The following is a 22,474-nucleotide window of genomic DNA, read 5'->3' as shown; positions in this document are numbered from 1 at the left end:
GCTCTCAAGATTGCAAAGGAGCTAACCAGGTGGTCCTAGTCTGAGCAAAGTCCAGGTTATTAAGTATGTAGAAATAGCAAGTGATCTTTGGATTTGTTTGTATCCCCTTGATTAGGTATTCTGAACATACTCAACTACAGACTCAGCAAAGAGCTGTTCAAGAAGCAATCCAAGTGAAGCTGAATGAATTCGAACAGTGGATAACACATTATCAGGCTGCATTTAATAATTTAGAAGCAACACAGCTTGCAAGTTTGCTTCAGGAGATAAGCACACAAATGGACCTTGGTATGGGTTGACTTATTTTAGAGTGTGAACATGTGAATCCTGTAGTTGTGTGTTTGTGTGTGGGTTCTGTTTTATGCTCCCTTTCGATGACTGATGACTTGAAATGGCTTTACTGTAATTAATATTATCTTTTACCAAAAGGTCCCCCAAGTTATGTGCCAGCAACAGCCTTTCTGCAGAATGCAGGCCAGGCCCACTTGATTAGCCAGTGTGAGCAGCTGGAGGGGGAGGTTGGTGCTCTTCTGCAGCAGAGGCGCTCTGTGCTCCGCGGCTGTCTGGAACAGCTGCATCACTATGCAACTGTCGCTCTGCAGTATCCAAAAGCCATATTTCAGAAACATCGAATTGAACAGTGGAAGACCTGGATGGAAGAACTCATCTGTAACACGACAGTAGAGCGCTGTCAAGAACTCTACAGGAAGTATGTTGGAAGTGTTTGATTTTCTTCATTTCTCATTGGGGGTTCCATTGAGGGTACAAGCAAGTTGTATTTGATTTTTAAATTGCATTTGTGTTTTCTTTTTCTGAAAAGAAATGGTTAATAGATGGAATTTTTTCTTTCCTTTTAATTTTTTGTTACTGCATTGTAATTACAATAGTGGGATTTATTGTGAATATACTCTTACATGTACCTAGCAAAATTTGATTGATTTCATTCTGCAGTTCCTCGCCCCCCTTTCGTTTCTCTCCTCTCTCCCACCTCTCCATCTTGGTCCTTTCTACTCTACTGCTCTGCCTTCTATTTTTATGAGAATCTCCCTTATGAATTCCTTATTTCTCTCTAGTTTGCACATAGGAGAGTAAACATTGGGCCCTTAACTTTCTGAGTCTGACTTATTTCACTTAACATGATGCTCTCCAGTTTCATTGATTTGCCAGAAAAATAACATAATTTATCTAAATGACTACGTAGACATAGAACTCTTTTGTGTATTTATACCACCATTTCTTTATTCATTCATCTATTGTTAGATTATGCTGTAATGACTATAAAAAATCACAGAACACTTCACTAATTTGCTTGTCATCCTTGAGCATGGGCCATGCTAATATTTGAATCTCTCTGAAGTGAGAACAGTAGATGGAATTTGAGTGGAGTTACTTTTGTCTTGATTTTAAGAAGATTTAAACTCATGATTTTCCCACATAAGAGAGTGTGTTTTTCCTTCTTAATTAAAATATATTCCAGTTTAAAAGTGGTAGGATTGGTTTAAATAGAGTGGGGTTCAGACATGGATTATTTCACTGAACAAGTCACCTCAGGAAGTTGTTTAAGCTCTTGAGACTCTGTGAAATGGAACTAATGACTTGTCTCTTTGAGAATAGAATGCAATTTTCTCTTGTACAGTATTTTGTATTGTGAACATTGTTTGCAAAATGGGGTGTTAATGTCACAAGCAAGCACCTCTTTTTTTTTTTTTTTTTTTTTAAATAGATATGAAATGCAGTATGCTCCCCAGCCACCCCCAACAGTATGTCAATTCATAACTGCCACTGAAATGACCCTGCAGCGGTATGCAGCAGACATAAACAGCAGACTTATTCGACAAGTGGAACGCTTGAAACAAGAAGCAGTCACTGTGCCAGTTTGTGAAGATCAGTTGAAAGAAATTGAACGTTGCATTAAAGTTTTCCTTCATGAGAATGGAGAAGAAGGATCTTTGAGTCTAGCAAGTGTCATTATTTCTGCTCTCTGTACTCTTACAAGGTGAGTTAGCTAGCCTCATCCTGGACCATTTCATTGTCTTAAAAACATTGATGCTGGGCTGGGATTGTAGCTCAGTGGTAGAGCGCTTGCATTGCATGTGTGAGGCACTGGGTTTGATCCTCAGCACCACATAAAAATAAATAAATAAAGATATTGTGTCCATCTACAACCAAAAATAAAAACAAATTGATGCTTATTGAGATTTCATGTGTCTTAATTTTTAATCTCAAGCCTTAAGGTACTGTTTTCCTTTCCTTAAGCTTGCCCTGTGTTAGAGGTGCCTCGTTTCTTTTCAGTTTTGAAGTCTTTTCAGCGTGTACTTGAGTCAGCTTCACTGTGCAAGTGTTTCTCTCATTTAGACGTAACCTGATGATGGAAGGTGCGGCCTCAAGTGCTGGGGAGCAGTTGGTTGATTTGACATCTCGAGATGGAGCCTGGTTCTTAGAGGAGCTCTGCAGTATGAGTGGAAATGTCACCTGCTTGGTTCAGTTACTGAAACAGTGCCACCTGGTGCCACAGGACTTAGACATCCCGAACCCCGTAGAAGCGTCTGAGGCAGTACACTTAGCCAATGGCGTATACACCTCATTGCAGGTAAATGCATTTAATTTTACTTAAATTTTTTATTTTAAGATATCGAATGTTGTCTTTCTCATGTGTTTAATTCAGAAGAACAATTTGACTCCCCGCTTTGAGTGTTACTTAAGCAGTCATTTAAAATAAGGATGAATGTGAAGTTTGTAGCCATAACTTGGTTACAGTTGTATTAGTTGGTTTTTAATTTATGGCACTAAGTTTCTAAGTGTATAACTCATCTAAAGTCAAAATACATTAAAATGTGTTTCTCACATATTTATAGGAATTGAATTCAAATTTTCGGCAAATCATATTTCCAGAAGCACTTAGATGTTTAATGAAAGGGGAGTACACCTTAGAAAGTATGCTTCATGAACTGGACAGTCTCATTGAGCAAACAACTGATGGCGTTCCTCTGCAGACTCTAGTTGAATCTCTTCAAGCCTATTTAAGAAATGCAGCTATGGGACTCGAAGAAGAAACACATGCTCATTACATCGATGTTGCCAGGCAAGTGAATGCTGGCTACATCTTGTTTCCTCCTGAACAAGATGAGGCAGCCTGGTGAAGGGATTCTGAGCTCTAACTTTACTATTAGTTTACTTGTAATTTTTAGAGCAGATATAATAACTTATAAATGTCATGCATACATGTGCTTTTTTAAAAAATAGCTTTATTTTAAAGTAATCATAGATTTATGGAAGGAGTTGTCTAAAAAGAAGTATAGAAAGATCTCATTTATGCCTCATCCCTTATCCAGTGTTAGCATCTTGCAGAATTTACAGTACTGTTGCAACACCATGAAATGGTCAACAGTGTAGTAACAGACCATACTTGGATTTCACAGGTTACACATGCAATCATTTTTGTGTGTGCTTGTGTAGTTCTGTGCAGTTCTTTAATTATGTACATGATTTGTTTTTTTCCTGTACTTACACAAGTGCTCACATAGGCACAAAGTTCAGGGTGGTATTTTTTCTTTTAAGCCAACTCCAGGAATCCCATGGAGGCATCTGAGATAGTCTCATTTTAGGTGAATGCTTTTAAATGAGTTACATTTTACAAATTTGTTTCAAATATTGAACATTGTGTTTCTTCTCTCGGTTGTCCAGACAGGCAGTTTGACTTCGGAGCTTGTGGAGGTTGAGTAGTTTCTCCAGGCGTCCTTTGTACCTACAGCTGAACCCTAACTTTGTCCCTGGAAACTTAGGACCTCTTTCTTTCTTTGGCATTCCAGTGTCTGATTCACTACAGAAAGTATAATTAAGAGTAAAAGGGAACTGTCCCTTCATGTTTCCTCCAATGGGAAATTTCAAAGATGCAAGAAAGTAGAGAGAATAGTAGTGTAATGAACCTCCCCCCTCTTCTAGCACCTTTGGTAATTATCTGAATCTGGTCAGTCTTGTTTGCATTTTACTTTGACCAATTAAAAAGAATTTTTAAGGAATTCTTCCGTAGTATGGGAAATACGAAATATAAACTTACTTGCCATGATTCCTTAATGTTGTCGGTTACTCTGCATTTATAAATTTCCTACTTACTCATGCTTCTTTTTAATCATTTTAGTCATACAATAAAAGACTAATAATCGCACAGTTGTCAGCTGATAGTGCGTGGATTTATAAGCATTATATAAGTCTTAAATTAATGATAATGTGAAATATGAAGGTGAACTTAAAAAGACCTTACATTAAAAATGTGCCTAATTTGGGCTGGAGTTGTGGCTCAGTGGTAGAGCGCTTGCCTAGCATATGTGAGGCACTGGGTTCGATCCACAGCACCACATTAAAATAAGTAAATAAAAATAAAGGCATTGTGTCCATCTACAACTTAAAAAAATGTTTTTTAAAAAGATGTGCCTTATTTAAAACCGAACATGCCAAAAAATTGCAAGTAACTCAATTTGCTGTGTATATAGTTGGTTCCACCATGTGGCTATAATTCCAACATATCTAGCAATTTTCTGGGTCTGCCAACTTTAGAATTGTGTCATTTTTGACCTCTTTATTATTGGAATTCATATTGCATATCCTGAATATAAAGTAAGACTAACATTTTGTGTGACAGTTTTTAATGTCATAATTTGCACAAAATTTAGTCTCATGAACAATTACTGAGTTGGAAATATTGACTTCCTATTGTAATTGACTCGTAGTTTTGTTTTATCACAGTCTCCTTCTAAATGCCACAAGACTCTGTACACTTTTCTGATTGGTTCTGAGAGTATTGATCTTTTGTGTTCCCCCAAATGCACTACTGTTCTGCAAGGGTTTAAATCCTTTTTCTTTTTCCCTAGAATACTGCATGCTCAATATGGTGAATTAATCCAACCAAGAAATGGTTCAGTTGATGAAACACCAAAAATGTCAGCTGGGCAGATGCTTTTGGTAGCATTTGATGGCATGTTTGCCCAAGTTGAAACGGCTTTTGGCTTATTAGTTGAGAAGGTAAATGTTTACTTGGTTTTATGAGTGAGTGCAGTGCAGGAGTCTCAGTTCAGTGTGTGCACAGAGGAGAAATTAACTTTTTTTTTTTTTTTTTTAAATTTATATAGTTAAACAAGATGGAAATTCCTGTAGCATGGCGAAAGATTGACATCATACGGGAAGCCAGAAGTACCCAAGTTAATTTTTTTGATGATGATAATCACCGTCAGGTGCTCGAAGAGATTTTCTTTCTAAAAAGATTACAGACAATTAAGGAGTTCTTTAGGCTTTGTGGTACCTTTTCTAAAACATTGTCAGGTAATGTTCTACCTTTAAACATGCTGGTTTAGTTGTGTAGTACTTTCTTGGGGGCACAATGGGAGAAGACTTGATTTAATTTTGCATTTGTAAAGCCTTAGGAGCATTAAATAAGTAGCCTTATTACTGTATCTTATTTTTGCATGAAATACTTTAAGAACATTTTCTTTTTTTAGGATCAAGTTCACTTGAAGATCAGAATACTGTGAATGGGCCTGTACAGATTGTCAATGTGAAAACCCTTTTCAGAAACTCTTGTTTCAGTGAAGACCAAATGGCTAAGCCTATAAAGGCCTTCACTGCCGACTTTGTGAGGCAGCTTTTGATAGGACTACCAAATCAAGCCCTTGGACTCACACTGTGCAGTTTTATCAGTGCCCTGGGTGTAGACATCATCGCTCAAGTAGAGGCAAAAGACTTCGGTGCTGAAAGCAAAGTTTCTGTTGATGATCTGTGTAAGAAGGCTGTGGAGCATAACATCCAGGTCGGGAAATTCTCTCAATTGGTCATGAACAGGGCAACTGTATTAGCAAGTTCTTATGACACTGCCTGGAAGAAGCATGACCTGGTGCGCAGGCTGGAAACCAGCATTTCTTCCTGTAAGACAAGCCTGCAACGAGTTCAGCTGCATATTGCCATGTTTCAGGTAAACAGTTTATTATTGATTTTTATTTTAGGTACTGGGGACTGAACCCAGGAATGTTGTACCACTGAGTTGCACACCCAGCCCTTTGTATTTGAGACAGTGTCTTCTTGCTAAGTTGCCCAAACTCATTGTGATCCTCCTGCCTCAGTCTCCTGAGTAGCTGGGGTTGCAGATATAGACACGACTGCACTCCACCCAGTTCTCTTTATATTTTTCCTCAATGCAGGGAACTTGTAAAACTGGAGGAATGAATGCAAGACAAAATAAAAAAGAGAAACATTAAGCTTCCTCAACTGTGCCAACCCAGAACAAACCCACCTTTGGCATTTTGGTGCTTTCTTTCAGATTATTCCTTCTTTGTCTTTTATGTGGTTGAGGCCATTTCACATTGGCAGTTGTTTTTTTGCATTTGTTCCATCAGAGCTATGTGGTAAGCATTGTGTCAGGGAGGATTATTCTTTCTTTCTTTTAGTTCTTTTTAGATATACATGACAGAGTGTATTTTGACATATTATACATATATGGAGTATTACTTATTCTAATTAGGATCCAATTCTTATGGGAGGATTGTTCATTTTTAATGGTTAAATTCCTTCATTATGTAGACACACACCATGTGTTGTTGAACATATAATCAGGATTATAACTAAAGCAGTTTTGTTTCCCTGATGGCTCTGATGGTGTGACAGAATAGCTTTGGGTCTAAGTAAATCTCTCTTTTATTTGGAAACTTCTCATGTTTATTCATTTTTTGTGAGTTTTTGTGGTACTGGGGATTGAACCTAAGGGCATTTTTCCACTGAGCTACATCCCCATGCACTGTCACATCCTTATTTTTATTTCATTTTTTTGAGACAGAATCTCACTAAGTTGCCCAGGCTAGCCCTGAACTCGGCAATGTTCCTGCCTCAGCCTTGTGAGTAGCTGGGACTTGGGAGTTATTTTTAGAAGCTGTTTTTGTGCTTGCATATTTAGGGGCAATATGACAGTACAGGCTTTGGTGGGAGATGGATATGGATTCAAGTCTGAAATTTATGTGAACTTCCCTAAGCCACAATTTCCTTATCTGCAGAATCATAGGATGACCGTGAGGGTTAAATATAATAATGCATGTAAGATGTTAAGCACAATACAAATGCCAGCTGCTTTTCTTCCTCCTTTTTAAATACATAGGCTTCAATATTTTCAATAGCTTCACAAACAAATCGTAAGGCATGGGATAATTGGGGAGTTACAATTTCTGGAATCTGTTTTGGCACAAATAGTGGTTATTTTGTATTATTATATTAAATGTGTACCCCCCAAATAGAGTTGCAGATTTGAGATAAATGAGTGGAACCCAGTATATTTCCTTCTCTATGTGATTTTATCATTAGCTATTTTCTTACCTTTTAAAAAAGGGAAAATGATTTATTCAAACTTCTCAAATTGCATTTACTATATGTTAACAGTCCTACCCTATACCACATTGTTTGGGGGTCTATTGGGGGACGGTTAGATTTTCTACTCCTGAAAAATGTTTAATGCTGTGAAGCTTCAAATGTTTTGTAATTTATTCCCTTAAAATTGGACAGTTAGCTGGGCACAGTAGTGCATGCCTGTAATTCCAGTGGCTTGAGAGACCGAGGCAGGAGGATCAAAAGTTCAAAGCCAAACTCAGCAATTTAGTGTGGCCCTAAGCAACTTAGCAAGAACCTATCTCAAAAAGGGGTGGGTATATTTCAGTGGTTAAGGACCCTGGGTTCAATCCCAAGGACCTACTGTCCCCACCCACAAAAAAAAAGAGAAGACAGTGTTACACAAAACATGACAAAAATTCTTTTAGGTTTTTTTTTTTTTTTTTTTTTTTTTTTTTTTTTGCGGTGCTAGGGATCAAACCCAGGGCCTTGTGCTTGCAAGGCAAGCACTTTACTGACTGAGCCATCTCCCCAGCCCTCTTTTAGGTTTTTGTTTGTTTGTTTGTTTTAAATAAATCTGAACATGTTGAAACCCTAAGTACAATGCATGCCTTTTATTATTTTCATTTTTTAATTTTGAGGATTGGACCCATGGCCTTGAACATGCACAACTCACACTCTACCACTGTGCTCCATGTCTCCAGCCCGTTTTTTTTTTTTTTTTTTTTTTTTAATTTTTTATTTGTTCTTTTTAGTTATACATGGTTATTCTTTTTTTTTTTTTTTTTTTTCCTAATTTGCAGTGCTGGGATTGAACCCAGGGCCTTGTGTTTGCAAAGCAAGCACTCTACCAACCGAAATATATCCCCAGCCCTATCTTTTTTTTTTCCAATTAATTTTAATGTAAACAAATGGGATACATGTTGTTTCTGTTTGTACATGGAATAACAGCATACCATTTGCGTAATCATACATTTACATAGGGTAATGATGTTTGAATCATTGTTATTTTCTCCTGCCCCCCACTCCTCTTTTCCCACTGTACAGTCCCTCCTTCCTCCATTCTTGCCCCCCTCCCATCCTCATTATGTGTCATCATCCGCTTATCAGTGAGATCATTCGTCTTTTGGATTGTTGAGATCGGCTTATCTCACTTAACATGATATTCTCCAATTTCATCCATTTACCTGAAAATGCCATAATTTTATTATTCTTTATAGCTGAGTAATGTTCCATTGTATATATATACCACAGTTTCTTTATCCATTCATCAATTGAAGGACATCTAGGTTGGTTCCACAGTCTGGCTATTGTGAATTGAGCAGCTATGAACATTGATGTGGCTATATCTCTGTAGTATGCTGATTTTAAGTCCTTTGGGTATAGGCCGAGTGGGAGAGCTGGGTCAAATGGTGGGTCCATTCCAAGTTTTCTAAGGAATCTCCACACTGCTTTCCAGAGTGGCTGCACTGATTTGCAGCCCCACCAGCAATGTATGAGTGTACCTTTTCCCCCACATCCTCTCCAACACCTATTGTTGCTTGTATTTTTCATAATCGCCATTCTAATTGGGGTGAGATGGAATCTTAGTGTAGTTTTGATTTGCATTTCTCTTATTACTAAAGATGGTGAACATTTTTTCATATGTTTGTTGATTGCTTGTAGATCTTCTTCTGTGAAGCGTCTGTTCATATCCTTAGCCCATTTGTTGATTGGGTTATTTGTATTCTTGTTGTGCAGTTTTTTGAGTTCTTTATATATTCTGGAAATTAGTGCTCTATCTGAAGAATGGGTGGCAAACATATTCTCCCACTCTATAGGCTCTCTCTTCACATTGCTGTTAGTTTCCTTTGCTGAGAGAAAGCTGTTTAGTTTGAATCTATCCCAGTTATTGATTCTTGCTTTTATTTCTTGCGCTATGGGAGTCCTGTTAAGGAAGTCTGATCCTAAGCCAACAAGGTGAAGATTTGGACCTACTTTTTCATCTATAAGATCCAGGGTCTCTAGTCTGATTGCAAGGTCCTTGATACATTGTGAGTTGATTTTTGTGCAGGGTGAGAGATAGGGGTTTAGTTTCGTTCTGTTGCATATGGATTTCCAGTTTTCTCAGCACCATTTGTTGAAGAGGCTATCTTTTCTCCATTGCATATTTTTGGCACCTTTGTCTACTATGAGAAAATTGTATTTTTTTGGGTTTGTGTCCATGTCCTCTGTTCTGTACCATTGATCTACCTGTCTATTTTGGTGCCAATACCATGCTGTTTTTGTGACTATTGCTTTGTAGTATAGTTGAAGTTCTGGTATTGCGATACCCCCTGTTTCATTCTCCCTGCTAAGGATTGCTTTAGCTATTCTGGGTTTCTTATTCTTCCAGATGAATTTCATGATTGCTTGCTCTATTTCTGTAGGGTACATCATTGGGATTTTCATTGGAATTGCATTGAATCTGTATAGCACTTTTGGTAATATGGCCATTTTGACAATATTAATTCTGCCTATCCAAGAACATGGGAGATCTTTCCATCTTTTAAGGTCTTCCTCAATTTCTTTCTTCAATGTTTTGTAGTTTTCATTGTAGAGATCATTTACCTCTTTGGTTAGATTGATTCCCAAGTATTTTTTTTTTTTTTTTTGAGGCTATTGCAAATGGAGTTGTTTTCCTCATTTCCCTTTCAGCTGTTTCATCGCTTGCATATAAAAATGCTGTAGATTTATGTGTGTTGATTTTATAGCCTGCTATTTTGCTGAATTCATTGATGAGGTCTAGAAGTTTTCTGGAGGAGGTTTTTGGATCCTCTAAATATAGAATCATGTCATCAGCAAATAGTGACAGCTTAAATTCCTCTTTTCCTATTCGTATCCCTTTAATTTCTTTGGTCTGCCTAATTGCTCTGGCTAGAGTTTCGAGGACAATGTTGAATAGAAGTGGTGAAAGAGGACATCCCTGTCTTGTTCCCGTTTTTAAAGGGAATGGTTTCAGTTTTTCTCCATTAAGAATGATGTTGGCCATGGGCTTAGCATAAATAGCCTTTACAATGTTCAGCTATGTTCCTACTATCCCTATTTTTTCTAGTGTTTTGAGCAGGAAGGGGTGTTGTATTTTGTGGAACGCTTTTTCTGCGTCAATTGAAATAACCATATGATTCTTATCCTTATGTCTATTGACATGATGGATTACATTTATTGATTTATGGATGTTAAACCATCCTTGCATTCCAGGGATGAACCCCACTTGATCGTGGTGCACAATTTTCTTAATATGTTTTTGGATACAGTTTGCCAATATTTTGTTAAGGATCTTTGCATCTGTATTCATCAAGGATATTGGTCTAAAATTTTCTTTCCTTGATGTGTCTTTTCCTGGTTTGGGTATGAGGGTGATATTAGCTTCATAGAATGAGTTTGGTAGGGTACCCTCCTTTTCTATTTCCTGGAACACTTCAAGAAGTATTGGAATGAGTTCTTCTTTGAAGGTCTTGTAGACCTCGGCTGAGAGTCCATCTGGTCCTGGGCTTTTCTTGGATGGTAGGTTTTTAATGGCTTCTTCTATTTCATTGTTTGATATTGATCTGTTTAAATTGTGTATGCCCTCCTGGTTCAGTTTGGGAGGAGCATATGTCTCTAGAAATTTGTCAATGTCTTCGGTAGTTTCTATTTTGTTGGAATACAGATTTTCAAAGTAGCTTCTCGTTATGTTATGTATCTCAGTGGTGTCTGTCATGATATTTCCTTTTTCATCACGAATTTTGGTAATTTGAGTTTTCTCCTTCTCTTTGTTAGTGTGGCTAAGGGTTTGTCTATTTTGTTTACATTCTCAGAGAACCAACTTTTGGTTTTGTCAATTTTTTGAATTGTTTCTTTTGTTTCAGTTTCATTGATTTCAGCTGTGGTTTTAATTATTTCCTGTCTTCTACTACTTTTGCTGTTATTCTGTTCTTCTTTTTCTAGGGCTTTGAGCTGTAATGTTAGGTCATTTAGTTGTCTACTTTTCATTCTTTTCTGGAATGTGCTCCATGTAATGAATTTTCCTCTCAGTACCGCTTTCATAGTGTCCCAGAGATTTTGATATGTTGTATCGTCGTTCTCATTGACCTCTAAGAAATTTTTTTTATCTCCTCCCTGATGTTTGTTTTTATCCATGTTTCATTCAATAGTATATTATTTAGTCTCCAGGTGTTGGAGTAATTTCTGTTTCTTATTTTGTTTCTTATTGATTTCTTTTCTCAGTCCATTATGATCTGATAGAACACAAGTCAGTGTCTCTATTTTTTTGCATTTCCTAAGGGCTGCTTTGTGGCATATCATATGATCTGTTTTCGAGAAGGTTCCATGTGCTGCTGAGAAGAAAGTGAATCCGCTCGTTGATGGATGGAATAGTCTATATATGTCTATTAAGTCTATGTTATTGATTGTGTTATTGAGTTCTGTGGTTTCTTTGGTTGGTTTTTGTTTGGAAGATCTATCTAGTGGTGACAGTGGTGCATTAAAGTCACCCAGAATTATTGTGTTGTGGTCTATGTGATTCCTGAAATTGAGACGGATTTGTTTGATGTGCAGGGATGCACCATTGTTTGGGGCATAAATATTTACTGTCATTTTGTCTTCCTGATTTATGGTTCCCTTAAGCAGTATGAAATGTCCTTCTTCATAATGTCCCATAGTTCTTGGAGATTCTGTTCATGATTTCTTACCATCTTCTCTAGGCAACTTTATTTTCAAGATTCCATATTTTGTCTTCATTGTCTTCCAAGTGGTCTAGTCTTTTGGTGATGCTTTCCATTGAGTTTTTTATTTGGTTTATTGTTTCCTTCATTTCAAGTATTTCCGTTTTTTTTTTTTTTTTTAAATCTCTATCTCTTTGTTGAAATGATCTTTTGCTTCCTGCAGTTGCTCTTTCAGCTTATTGGTATTATCATTCATTGTGTGCATTTGCTCTCTTATCTCATCCTTTGCTTCACGAATCATCTTAATCATGTGTAATCTGAAGTCCTTTTCTGACATTTCTTCTCACATACTGTCATTGGATTCTATTACTATAGAATCTAGATTTGGATCATTTTCTTCCCTTGTTTTTTCATGTTGTTCATGTATCTTCCCCTCTAGCAGTGCAGATCTGGCGTATTGCAGATTTCCCCCGATAGGCTTATAGTGGCCCTATAGGTTTCCAAAACCCTTTCTTTAAGGGGAGATCAATATTAGCAGTGCCCAATTCAGACACTATGCAATCCTAGACAAAATAGCCCCTATGAGGACAATAACAAGATTGTCATAATGAACCGAATGAGTTCAAATATTATCTTCAGTAAAACAAACAGATTTGCAATAAGGTCTGCAGTTTCAAATGGAGGACGAAGAGGATGCAGAGGGATGTAGAATGTGGCTGTTAATCAGATAAGAAAAGAACATACAGAAGTTCTGGATGATAGAAAGGGTGAGAGTGTAATCAAAAGAAATTGGATGTTAGCATGCAAAAAAGGGAGAAAGAGACTCTGAGGGAACAGGTAAACAAAAGGAAAAGAGAGCAAGAAAAGAAAAGAAATAAAAACTTATAAACTTTTTCAATAAGGAGAAAAAAAGAATATCTACAGTATAACAGGCATATAGTAATGAAACCTCCCACAGTTCAGTGGCCTGATGCATGAGAGGTACCTGACAATGAGCTTCAAGCCTCCAGCAGGTGTCTCAGGATGGGATTTGCCCCACCTAAAGATCGGAGCTAAGGCTTCCAGGATTATCCAAGATGGCCGCTCTGGCTTCGAAATGTGTTGGCAAATGGGGAGCTGCAGCTTAGGGTGTGGCCGTGGTCAGCAGGAGGTCCTGGAGGCGGGATGTGGTTGGTGAGGCAGGGGTCCTGGAAGTTGGGTGTGTTTGGTAAGGTTGTTGGATCCTGGAGGCCAGGTGCAATCAGTCGGTCTGGAGTCCCAGTGATAGGGTGCAGTCAGTTGGTCTGGGGGTCCTGGCGGCAGGGAGCAGTCAGTCGATGTGAGGGCCCCAGAGGCAGGGGGTGATCGGTCGGGCTGAGGGATCCTGGAGGTGGGGCTCGGTCAGTCCTGCCTGGGGTCCTATGGGGCCTGGCTGTTGTCTCAAAATGACAGCAGCCACATGTAATCCAACAGTGAACTTCAAGGCAACAACAGGAAGCTGGTGCTCCACTGGCAGTCGGGGATCAGTTTGCTGACTGTTGTCGGACAATCAGGAGGTGAACCTTATGCATTGGGTGATGGATAAGTGTAAGGCAGGCGATGGACAGGTGAGAGGCAGGCAAATGGCGGATGATAGGCACCTTTCTTCCCGCACTCCAGCCCGTTTTAAATCGTAGCTGACAATCCCTTGGAGCATCTGGGATCCCTGCTGGAACATGTATAATGGCTTAATTCCCTATCAACCGATGCCTGCCTCTTTCCCTTTCTTGTAGCTTCTGTTTGGAGAGTTCCTTTTTTGTGACTGCCGCTGCCAGTTTCCTCCAATCTCCTGTGCATCTTTCACATGGCACTTTCGCCCACCACTACCACCAAGCCTGTTGCATTCCCCTAGAGATTGTCTTTTAGGGGGATTTTAAACTAGATTTTTATTCAGATGACTAAAATCTTCAGAATTATGATTTCAGTGTTGCATGTTAGTGATCTAAGAACTGTGTCAGTCCTCCTCCACCCGCGGAACCCATTCTTTTGTGGTGTTTCTTTTATTCCCTCTACCTGCACTTTGTCCCATTGCTGCCACTTAGACTTGTTTTGTTTGTGTTTTGAGGTGCTGAAGATCCAGCTCAAGAGTTCACACTAGCTAGGCAAGTGCTTGACCACTGAGCTACATCCTCAACCCCTTTTATTTTTTAGTTTGAGACAGTCTTGCTAAATTTCCCAGTTTAACCTCAGACTCCTGCTCAGCGTCCTGAGCATGGGCCACCACATCCAACTTTTAGCTGGGTTTGTTTCTCTCCCCTGTCCTAACTCTCACACTTCCCTTATTTATTCAAAGGTTGTGTGTGTGTGTGTGTGTGTGTGTGTCTGTCTGTCTGTCTCCCTCTTCCCCCACTTGGTATGATTACATTTTTTTCCCTTTGAACAGTGGCAACATGAAGATCTACTTATTAATAGACCTCAAGCCATGTCTGTCACGCCTCCCCCTCGGTCTGCTATCCTAACCAGTATGAAAAAGAAGCTACATACTCTGAGTCAAATTGAAACGTCAATTGCAACTGTTCAGGTGTGTTGACAGATCTTCCTTCCAGCACTGCTTTCTTTTAGAAATAATTTACACTCATTTATCTATGTGTTTGTCCTCGGCTTTTAAGCCAAGGAACATAATCATTTTATTTCATTTTCATTTATATTTTTAAAGTTTTTACCCTCAAAGATAACTGAATCTTAAAGCAATTGTTTTATTTGCTTTCATAGTAATTACATTTTGAATCAGGAGTAGAAATATATAAATATTTCAGGTTTTTAATGAATTGGTTAATTGCCTTAATATATGAAGGGGGACCTCCATGTTTGGAAAAACTTTGGGTATTTGTGTACTGAAATTTACATAAGCATTTATACCTGGTTTATTATTACTACCTAAGAAGCTTGGGCATTTCTTCTGTCAGATAGATTACGTGGTATCCAAGGCAACAGAACATTCATCTAAATGATTAACTATCTTTCTTCAGGTATATATTTATGTCAGTTTTTTAAATGAGAGAAACTGGTCTTGATGAAGGTTATATACGTGTTCATGTTTTGTGTCTTTTATGCCTCATGTACTCAGTATTGACTTATTTTCTGTTTTTGTAAATTAATAGTAGTATAAAACCAAGTGTAATTACTTACATAATTTTGGAGTACTGAGTATTGAACCCAGGGTTACTCTGCCATGGAGCTACATCCCCAGCCCTTTTTAGTTTTTATTTTGAGATAGGATCTCATTAAGTTGCCAAGACTAGTCTCAAACCTGGGTTCCTCCTGTATCAGCCTCCCAAGTAGCTGGGATTACAGGTGTGCACCACTACGCCTGGCACTTATATAATATTTTTGTAATGAAATGTGTTTGGAGCTCAGTCCTTTAGAGATTGAAATAATCTTTCTCACACTGGGGATGTAGCTCAGTGGCAGAATGCTAGTCTAGCATGCGTGAAGCCCTGGGTTTAATCTCCAGTACTACAAAAACAAAACAAAGAAAGGCAATAACTTTTCTTTACACCATGCATATTCATCAGAAAAAAGGTATCTTTTCAACTTAAAGGAATTAACTCTTGCCCTTTCCTTCTGATTTTAGAGGTATGTGTACATGGGGGGGGGAGGTCTTTGCCTCCACCTGAACTTTTCAATCAATAATGTAATAGCTTTGATATATAAAACCTTCCTTGCCATGATTTTTACCATTATTCATAACCTTTTGAGTTTGTGGGAATCTGATTTTTATCTTTCACAACCAAAAGTATGGTTGGATTTTCTTTAGCCATAGCATGTGTGAGAAGCTGAGCATGCACTCTGTGACTGAGCAACACTCCCAAAATCCCTCCACCTCCTTCTGCAATACTGGGAATTGAATTTGGGGACACTCTACCACTGAGTTTCACCCCCAGCCCTTTTTATTCTTTAATTTTGAGACAGGATCTTGCTGAGTTCCTGAGGCTGGCTTAGAAATTGTGATCCTCCTGCCTCAGCCTCCTGGTTAGAGTGAAGTTGAGATGAATTCCAAAGTGACTCTGATAAAAGGTGTTTTCAAAATTACACATCCCACCCTGTTCTTTTGAATCCCTCTTGTATTATATAAAATGCTCGACAGATAGGAAGTGGAGAATGTCCTGAACATTCATGGAGATTCTGCTGGCTTTTATAGGAGAAACTAGCAGCACTTGAAGCAAGTATTGAGCAGCGACTCAAGTGGGCGGGTGGTGCCAATCCTGCATTGGCCCCTGTACTACAAGATTTTGAAGCAACAATAGCTGAAAGAAGAAATCTCGTCCTCAAAGAGAGCCAAAGAGCAAGTCAGGTACCATGACCATGTGCACCCTCAGTGTGCTCAGTTTCAGGATTATAGAACTGATTGGAATTTACATGTGTTGCCCCTTGGGGAGTGAGGGTGAGAGTCCTGTCCTAGTTCACAGAGCCTGATTGGTGGGTAGGTCTTTCTGAGCATCCCTGAGGCTGAGCTCACAGCCGGTTATTTCCCTAGACCCTTATTGTTTCCCCTTTAAATATTAAGTAGATACATCTTCTGTTGAAAAAGAAACATATTTGTTAAACTTCTTTTATGTGTAACTAAAGGATCCAAAGATTTGAATTGTTTTTCCACATGGCAGTAAAATGTCTTATAAGTGCCAGAACTTTGTACTCTGCCAGAAGTTTGTGGATTAACTTTGTTATACTTAGGAACATACACACAAACCCAGAAAACTATTATGGAAATTTTCAGGTCTAAAATTAGATTAATAAAATGATACCTCATCAATATCAACAAAATTTAATAATTATTATTTTAAGTCTTATTTCATCTATATTCCCTGCTTCTCCTTCCCATATATAATGTAAGTTCCAAACACTATATTCCTTTATCTGTAAGTATTTTTAGCGTGTACCTTTTCAGATAAGAACTATTTAAGAATGCTACAATACTGTTAATCATACCTTTTAAAATGGGTTTAATACTCTCAAATACCCAGTTACTATTTTAAATGAGGCAGGAGTAGAAGCAAAAGAGAAATATTCTGGTAGATTTATTTCCTGAAATTTGAATGTAACACAAATTATAGCTAAATGTGATGCTAGTTTTATTATGATGTAAATTTTCTGTGTAAAGATAATATTATAGGAGATATATTTACTTAATTGTTCTTAGATGCTTTTGACCATCTCAGACCTAACAATATTGACAAAAATTGTACATTTATTTGCAGACTTTATAAGGATTTAATCTGTATCCCAAGATTTACATTTCAGAACCAATTCTAGTCTGAATCTTGGAATTAAGAATGCAGTATTTCATGTCATTGATTGTCTCCTCTCCCCGACCCCTGGTGGTGGTTCGGTGGTTCCCTTTCTCTCTTCACAGGTCACTTTTCTCTGCAGCAATATCATTCATTTTGAAAGTTTACGAACAAGAACTGCAGAAGCCTTAAACCTGGATGCTGCATTATTTGAACTCATCAAACGGTGTCAACAGATGTGTTCATTTGCATCACAGTTCAACAGTTCGGTCTCAGAATTAGAGCTTCGTTTATTACAGAGAGTGGTGAGTCTTGCTGGACGTGGAGAGTTGGTGATGAAAATGGTAAAGCTAATGTCAAGTTGATGTATTCACTCAGTTTACGTTTATTGAGCACGTACTGTATGTGAGATGTCCTTAGGTAGGATACAGTGGTGATTAAATCTTGCTCTTAGCCTCACAGAACTTATTATGTATTCAATAGTATAGCGAACGAAGAAGTGAAAAGGATTCTCAGCTACAACATACTGTGTAAGTTTGGAAGGCAGGAGAAAGACAGTGTTATAGCAGTGATTCAGATGCACTGAACATAGAGTAGGAGGAAAGAGCTATTGGGAAATGATTGCTAAAAAGGTGAGTTAGATCTAGAAATTTCAAGTTGATGAGTTTAGTGCTCATGTTTTGTGGAAAAGCTTTAGGTGACCTATTAGAAAGCTCTGGTTTCATTTTGAATAATTATTTAGAGTTGGTTTAGGGACCTTGATATAGATCATCTTTGTTGTTCCAAATATATTTCTTATGTCTTAAACTTTAGAAATGTATATACTATATAATTATGCAGAAAAGTAAGAAATCTTTATCTATATTTTCTATATTGTTGAAATTGTTAAGTACTGTTTTATAGATAATTGATCCAAGACACAGCAACTGAGATTCTTGTGTCAGTTTGAGTTACTGATACTGGATCTTTTGCTGGGGGTGGGTGGCATTAATGGTGATGGATGATTGGAGTCATTATTCCACCTGATACTTAAAATCCAAATTCTTGTTTTGATAGGACACAAATCTTGAACATCCTATTGGTAGCTCTGAATGGCTTCTATCAGCACACAAACAGTTGACCCAAGATATGTCTTCTCAGAGGGCAATTCAGACAGAGAAAGAGCAACAGATTGAGACAGTCTGTGAAACCATCCAGAATCTTGTTGATAATATAAAGACTGTGCTCACTGGTCATAATCGACAACTTGGAGATGTCAAACATCTCCTAAAAGCAATGGCTAAGGTAAGACTTATATTATTGACATAGTTTATTCTCTCTCTCATAGAGTTACAAGTATCTTTGTTTACAGAAGAAGTGGACTTTGAGTCACGATTTCCAACTTGTTTGTAACTGAGTTGTGTTTTCCTCAACACTTTTTTAAAAAGTAGATAGTACTGTTTTGATTTATATACATAGAGAAATGGACTTAGTCTGAGTGTTTTCAGCCTCTTTTCCTCATCCCCACCTATACCCCCCATAATTAATTATGCTGCCATAGTTAATAAAATAGTGTCCCTTCCCTCTAGTATCCTACACAGTCTAGTTAGTAAGGAAACTTGAGTCCCCAGAAAAGGCTAAATTAAAACTTCATGTTTACAAAACAGTAAGTAATTCAATTTTAGAATTTATTTTTTATTTTTTGAGTTTATATTTGGTGCTGGAAATAAAATTCTTTTAAAAAGAAGTTAGACTATAATAAGAAGATTAGACATCCTGCTGTATGAAATGTCTTCTTAGATGACTGTGTTAAAGAGTAATTACGTAGACAAACTTTTTACTAATCATTGGTATATTGACTATAGGATGAAGAAGCCGCTCTGGCAGATGGTGAAGATGTTCCCTATGAGAACAGTGTTAGGCAGTTCTTGGGTGAATATAAATCATGGCAAGACAACATTCAGACAGTTCTGTTTACATTAGTCCAGGCTATGGGTCAGGTTCGCAGTCAAGAACATGTTGAAATGCTCCAGGAAATCACTCCCACCCTGAAAGAGTTGAAGACACAAAGTCAGAGGTAAGAATGCCTTTCAGAAAAGAGATGTAAAATGTTAGCAAAATATTAAAAGTAGTTATCTGGGTATAACATTTCATAAATATTTCATGGATTTTGTATTTCAGTATCTATAATAATTTAGTGAGTTTTGCATCACCCTTAGTCACCGATGCAACAAATGAATGTTCAAGTCCAACGTCATCTGCTACTTACCAGCCATCCTTCGCTGCAGGTAAGATCTGTTGATAATCTATGCATAGATGCTATGGTGTTCAAATATACATGAGTATCTTCTGTATTTTTAGTCACCACAATCCTGTCATACATCAAATTCAAACAAGTTTGACTTACCTCTAAAACTGCTTGTGAGAATAGTGTACCTGGTATTCAGATTCCTTAAACATTTATTCTAGGAGCCACATGCAGTGCATGCCTCTGATATCAGCTGCTCTGGAGGCTATGGCAGATTATAAGTTTGAGGCCAGTCTGGGCGATTTATTGATAACTTGTCTCAAAATTTAAAAAGGACTGGGGATATAGCTCAGTGGTAGAGCATTTGCCTTGCTGTGTGAGATTTTGGATTCAATCCCTCGTATTACTTCCTCAAATAATAATTATATACACCCACACACACACATATATATATATAAAATGATTTTATACATGTAAATGATTTAAAAATATATGCCTTTTGAGGCTAGAACTGTTAGCACACACCTATACTCCAAGCTATATGAGAGGCTGAGGCAGGAAGACAACAAGTTTGAGGCCAGTCTAGGCAATTTAGACCCTGTCTCAACCTTTGGTGGGGGTGTGAATTTTTTTGAAGGGCTAGAATGTAGCTCAGTGGTAGAACACTCCAGGGTTCAATCCCTCGTACCACAAAAAGAAAGGGAGGGTAAAAAAAAAATTTCTGTCCTTCTCCCGCCCCCCCACCCCCAGTTTTTGTTGGGAAATTTAGAGAAGTACCTAATAGAAAAAATGTGTAGTTTCTTTCCAAATAAAGATAAAAACCACTGTGTGTTTGATTTACTTTTCTGTATGTGTATGCTCATGTGCATGTGCATTGGCATCATTTTGCAAATATAATTTTTTATCCCCCCCCAGCCCCATTTAATATTACATGAAACCTTCCTGTCTTTTGGTCATGCTGGGTATTGAACCCAGGAGCACTTTACTTCTGGCTATTGTCTCCAGTTTCCCTGCTTTTGGGAGGAGGTACTGGGAAGGGAATTGAACCCAGAGGTATTTAACCACTGAGCAACATTCCCAGTCCCTTTTTTTTTTTCCCCCTTCATTTTTTATTTTGAGATAGAGTCTTAGATGCTTAGGGCCTTACTAAGTTGCTGAAGGTGACTTCGAACTTGTGATCCTGTCTCAGCCTCCTGAATCACTGGAATTTCAGGTGTGTAGCACCATGCCCAACCCATTCCCAGCCCTTTTAAAATTCTGAAACAGGGTCTCACTAAGATGCTTAGGCTGGCCTGCAACTTGTGATCCTCCTGCCTCAGCTTCCCAGGTTGCTGAGATTACAGATGTGCACCAGCATACCCTGTTCCCTGTCATTAAATCTTAAAAATGACTTAATGGCTACATTTAATATGGCATTCTGTGTCTGTCATATTACTCTTCCATTGTTGCATAGCTGTGTATGTTTTTTGTTTTTTTGATGCCACAATCTGGTGAATAGTTACCATCATTGTACAGATTTATATCTGAATGTCTTGCCATTGAGGCTTTCCAGGACAACAATGGTTATGTTGACAATGGCTAACTTAGAAATTGTAAACTCAGTTTATTTTCAAGGCTGTAGTTAAGTATTTAACATGGGGTATTTATGGCTACCTATTTTCTGCTTTCCTCTTTATCTCCCCTTTTTTTTCCATTTGCATATAAATTGAGCTACCAATTCTTCCTCTACAGCAGTCCGGAGCAACACTGGCCAGAAGACTCAGCCAGATGTCATGTCACAGAATGCTAAAAAGCTGATTCAGAAAAATCTTGCCACATCAGCAGATACTCCACCAAGCACTGTCCCAGGAACTGGCAAGAGTGTTGCTTGTAGTCCTAAAAAGGCCGTGAGAGACCCTAAAACTGGGAAAGGTAATTAGTTGAAGTAAGGATGCCTTAAAATTTTAAGTGGAATTATGGTTTGACTTACATATGTGTTCATTGCTTTGTAGCTGTGCAGGAGAGAAACTCATACGCAGTGAGTGTGTGGAAGAGAGTGAAAGCCAAGTTAGAGGGCCGAGATGTTGATCCGAACCGGAGGATGTCAGTTGCTGAACAGGTAACTAGTTTTTAAACTTGGGCTGCACACTTTAATGCTGCTGGAAAAGTGTGAGTTTAATTGTTCCTCTTACCCATTTCTTTGGTGTTTCACCAGGAAATAAAGAACTTAACTGGTTTCCAGAGATCTGGGGTAATAGTTCTGGAGTTGTCAGATATTCACCATATTACTTTGACACTTCCCTCTTAGCATTTTTCTTACGGTGTGACTCAACCTTGACATCCTTCAAACTCCAGTTCATTTCTAATTTATCTATTTATTTATTAGATTTATTTATTTATTGAACCCAGGGTCTCTCTACCACTAAGCTACATCCCCAGGCCTTTTTATTGAGACAGGGTCCTGAGGCTAGCCTTGAACTGTGAGCCTCTGCCTTAGCCTACCTAAGCACTGAGACCATAGGTACGTACCGCTGTCAGGGCATTCAGCCTCATTTTGAAGACCATCTGAAGGCTTCAGATGAAAAACTTGATGTCATTTCAGGCATATGAATATCCATAAAAACTTGAGGATTAGTGGGTGCTTGCCTGAAGTCATTACTCTGAAATTTATTCATTGGTGTTATTGTGTATATAAATCTGAGGATAATTTCTTTAAACCCTGCTGTTTAAAAAAAAAAAAAAAAAAATTAAGCCTACAGTAAAGTATTAGGAATGCCCATATACTTTTTTGTCTAGACTCGCCAGTTCTTAACATTTTTTTTTCACATTTTCTTCATTGGTCTATATATATATCCTGTATTTCACATATGTGATTTCAAGAACATGAGTTGGGTCAGTAGGGCTCTCTTCATCTCAGGATCCATATGCTCAAAGGGGTTCTGACTTTCCCAAGACACATCTTGTAATCTCTGGAGTCATGGGAGAACTTAATCTCTTTT

At 38.0% G+C, this 22,474-nt stretch overlaps 1 protein-coding gene across 4 annotated transcripts in view; it reads left to right on the top strand.

Moving 5' to 3' along the window:
- The window catches only part of SMG1 (SMG1 nonsense mediated mRNA decay associated PI3K related kinase), a 108,708-nt gene that overhangs the window by 81,512 nt on the left and 4,722 nt on the right, over positions 1–22,474 (top strand). For 3 of the 4 annotated variants that reach the window (XM_079120842.1, XM_079120839.1, XM_079120841.1), the window contains 16 exons: positions 116–288; positions 430–709; positions 1,724–1,996; positions 2,356–2,590; positions 2,856–3,082; positions 4,869–5,019; positions 5,127–5,316; positions 5,493–5,962; positions 14,425–14,562; positions 16,183–16,335; positions 17,395–17,574; positions 18,326–18,553; positions 19,114–19,325; positions 19,430–19,536; positions 21,228–21,407; positions 21,488–21,594. In XM_079120842.1, the coding sequence (XP_078976968.1) occupies positions 116–288; positions 430–709; positions 1,724–1,996; positions 2,356–2,590; positions 2,856–3,082; positions 4,869–5,019; positions 5,127–5,316; positions 5,493–5,962; positions 14,425–14,562; positions 16,183–16,335; positions 17,395–17,574; positions 18,326–18,553; positions 19,114–19,325; positions 19,430–19,536; positions 21,228–21,407; positions 21,488–21,594 (3,304 nt within the window). The remainder of the gene's footprint in view (positions 1–115; positions 289–429; positions 710–1,723; positions 1,997–2,355; positions 2,591–2,855; positions 3,083–4,868; positions 5,020–5,126; positions 5,317–5,492; positions 5,963–14,424; positions 14,563–16,182; positions 16,336–17,394; positions 17,575–18,325; positions 18,554–19,113; positions 19,326–19,429; positions 19,537–21,227; positions 21,408–21,487; positions 21,595–22,474) is intronic. The other variant, XM_079120840.1, reaches the window with a different exon arrangement.

The sequence above is a fragment of the Sciurus vulgaris genome (assembly GCF_902686455.1).
Source record: "Sciurus vulgaris genome assembly, chromosome: 18".
Classification (NCBI taxonomy): domain Eukaryota; kingdom Metazoa; phylum Chordata; class Mammalia; order Rodentia; family Sciuridae; genus Sciurus; species Sciurus vulgaris.
Note: the sequence above shows the minus strand (reverse complement) of the source record. Positions and strands in the feature narration are given on the sequence as shown.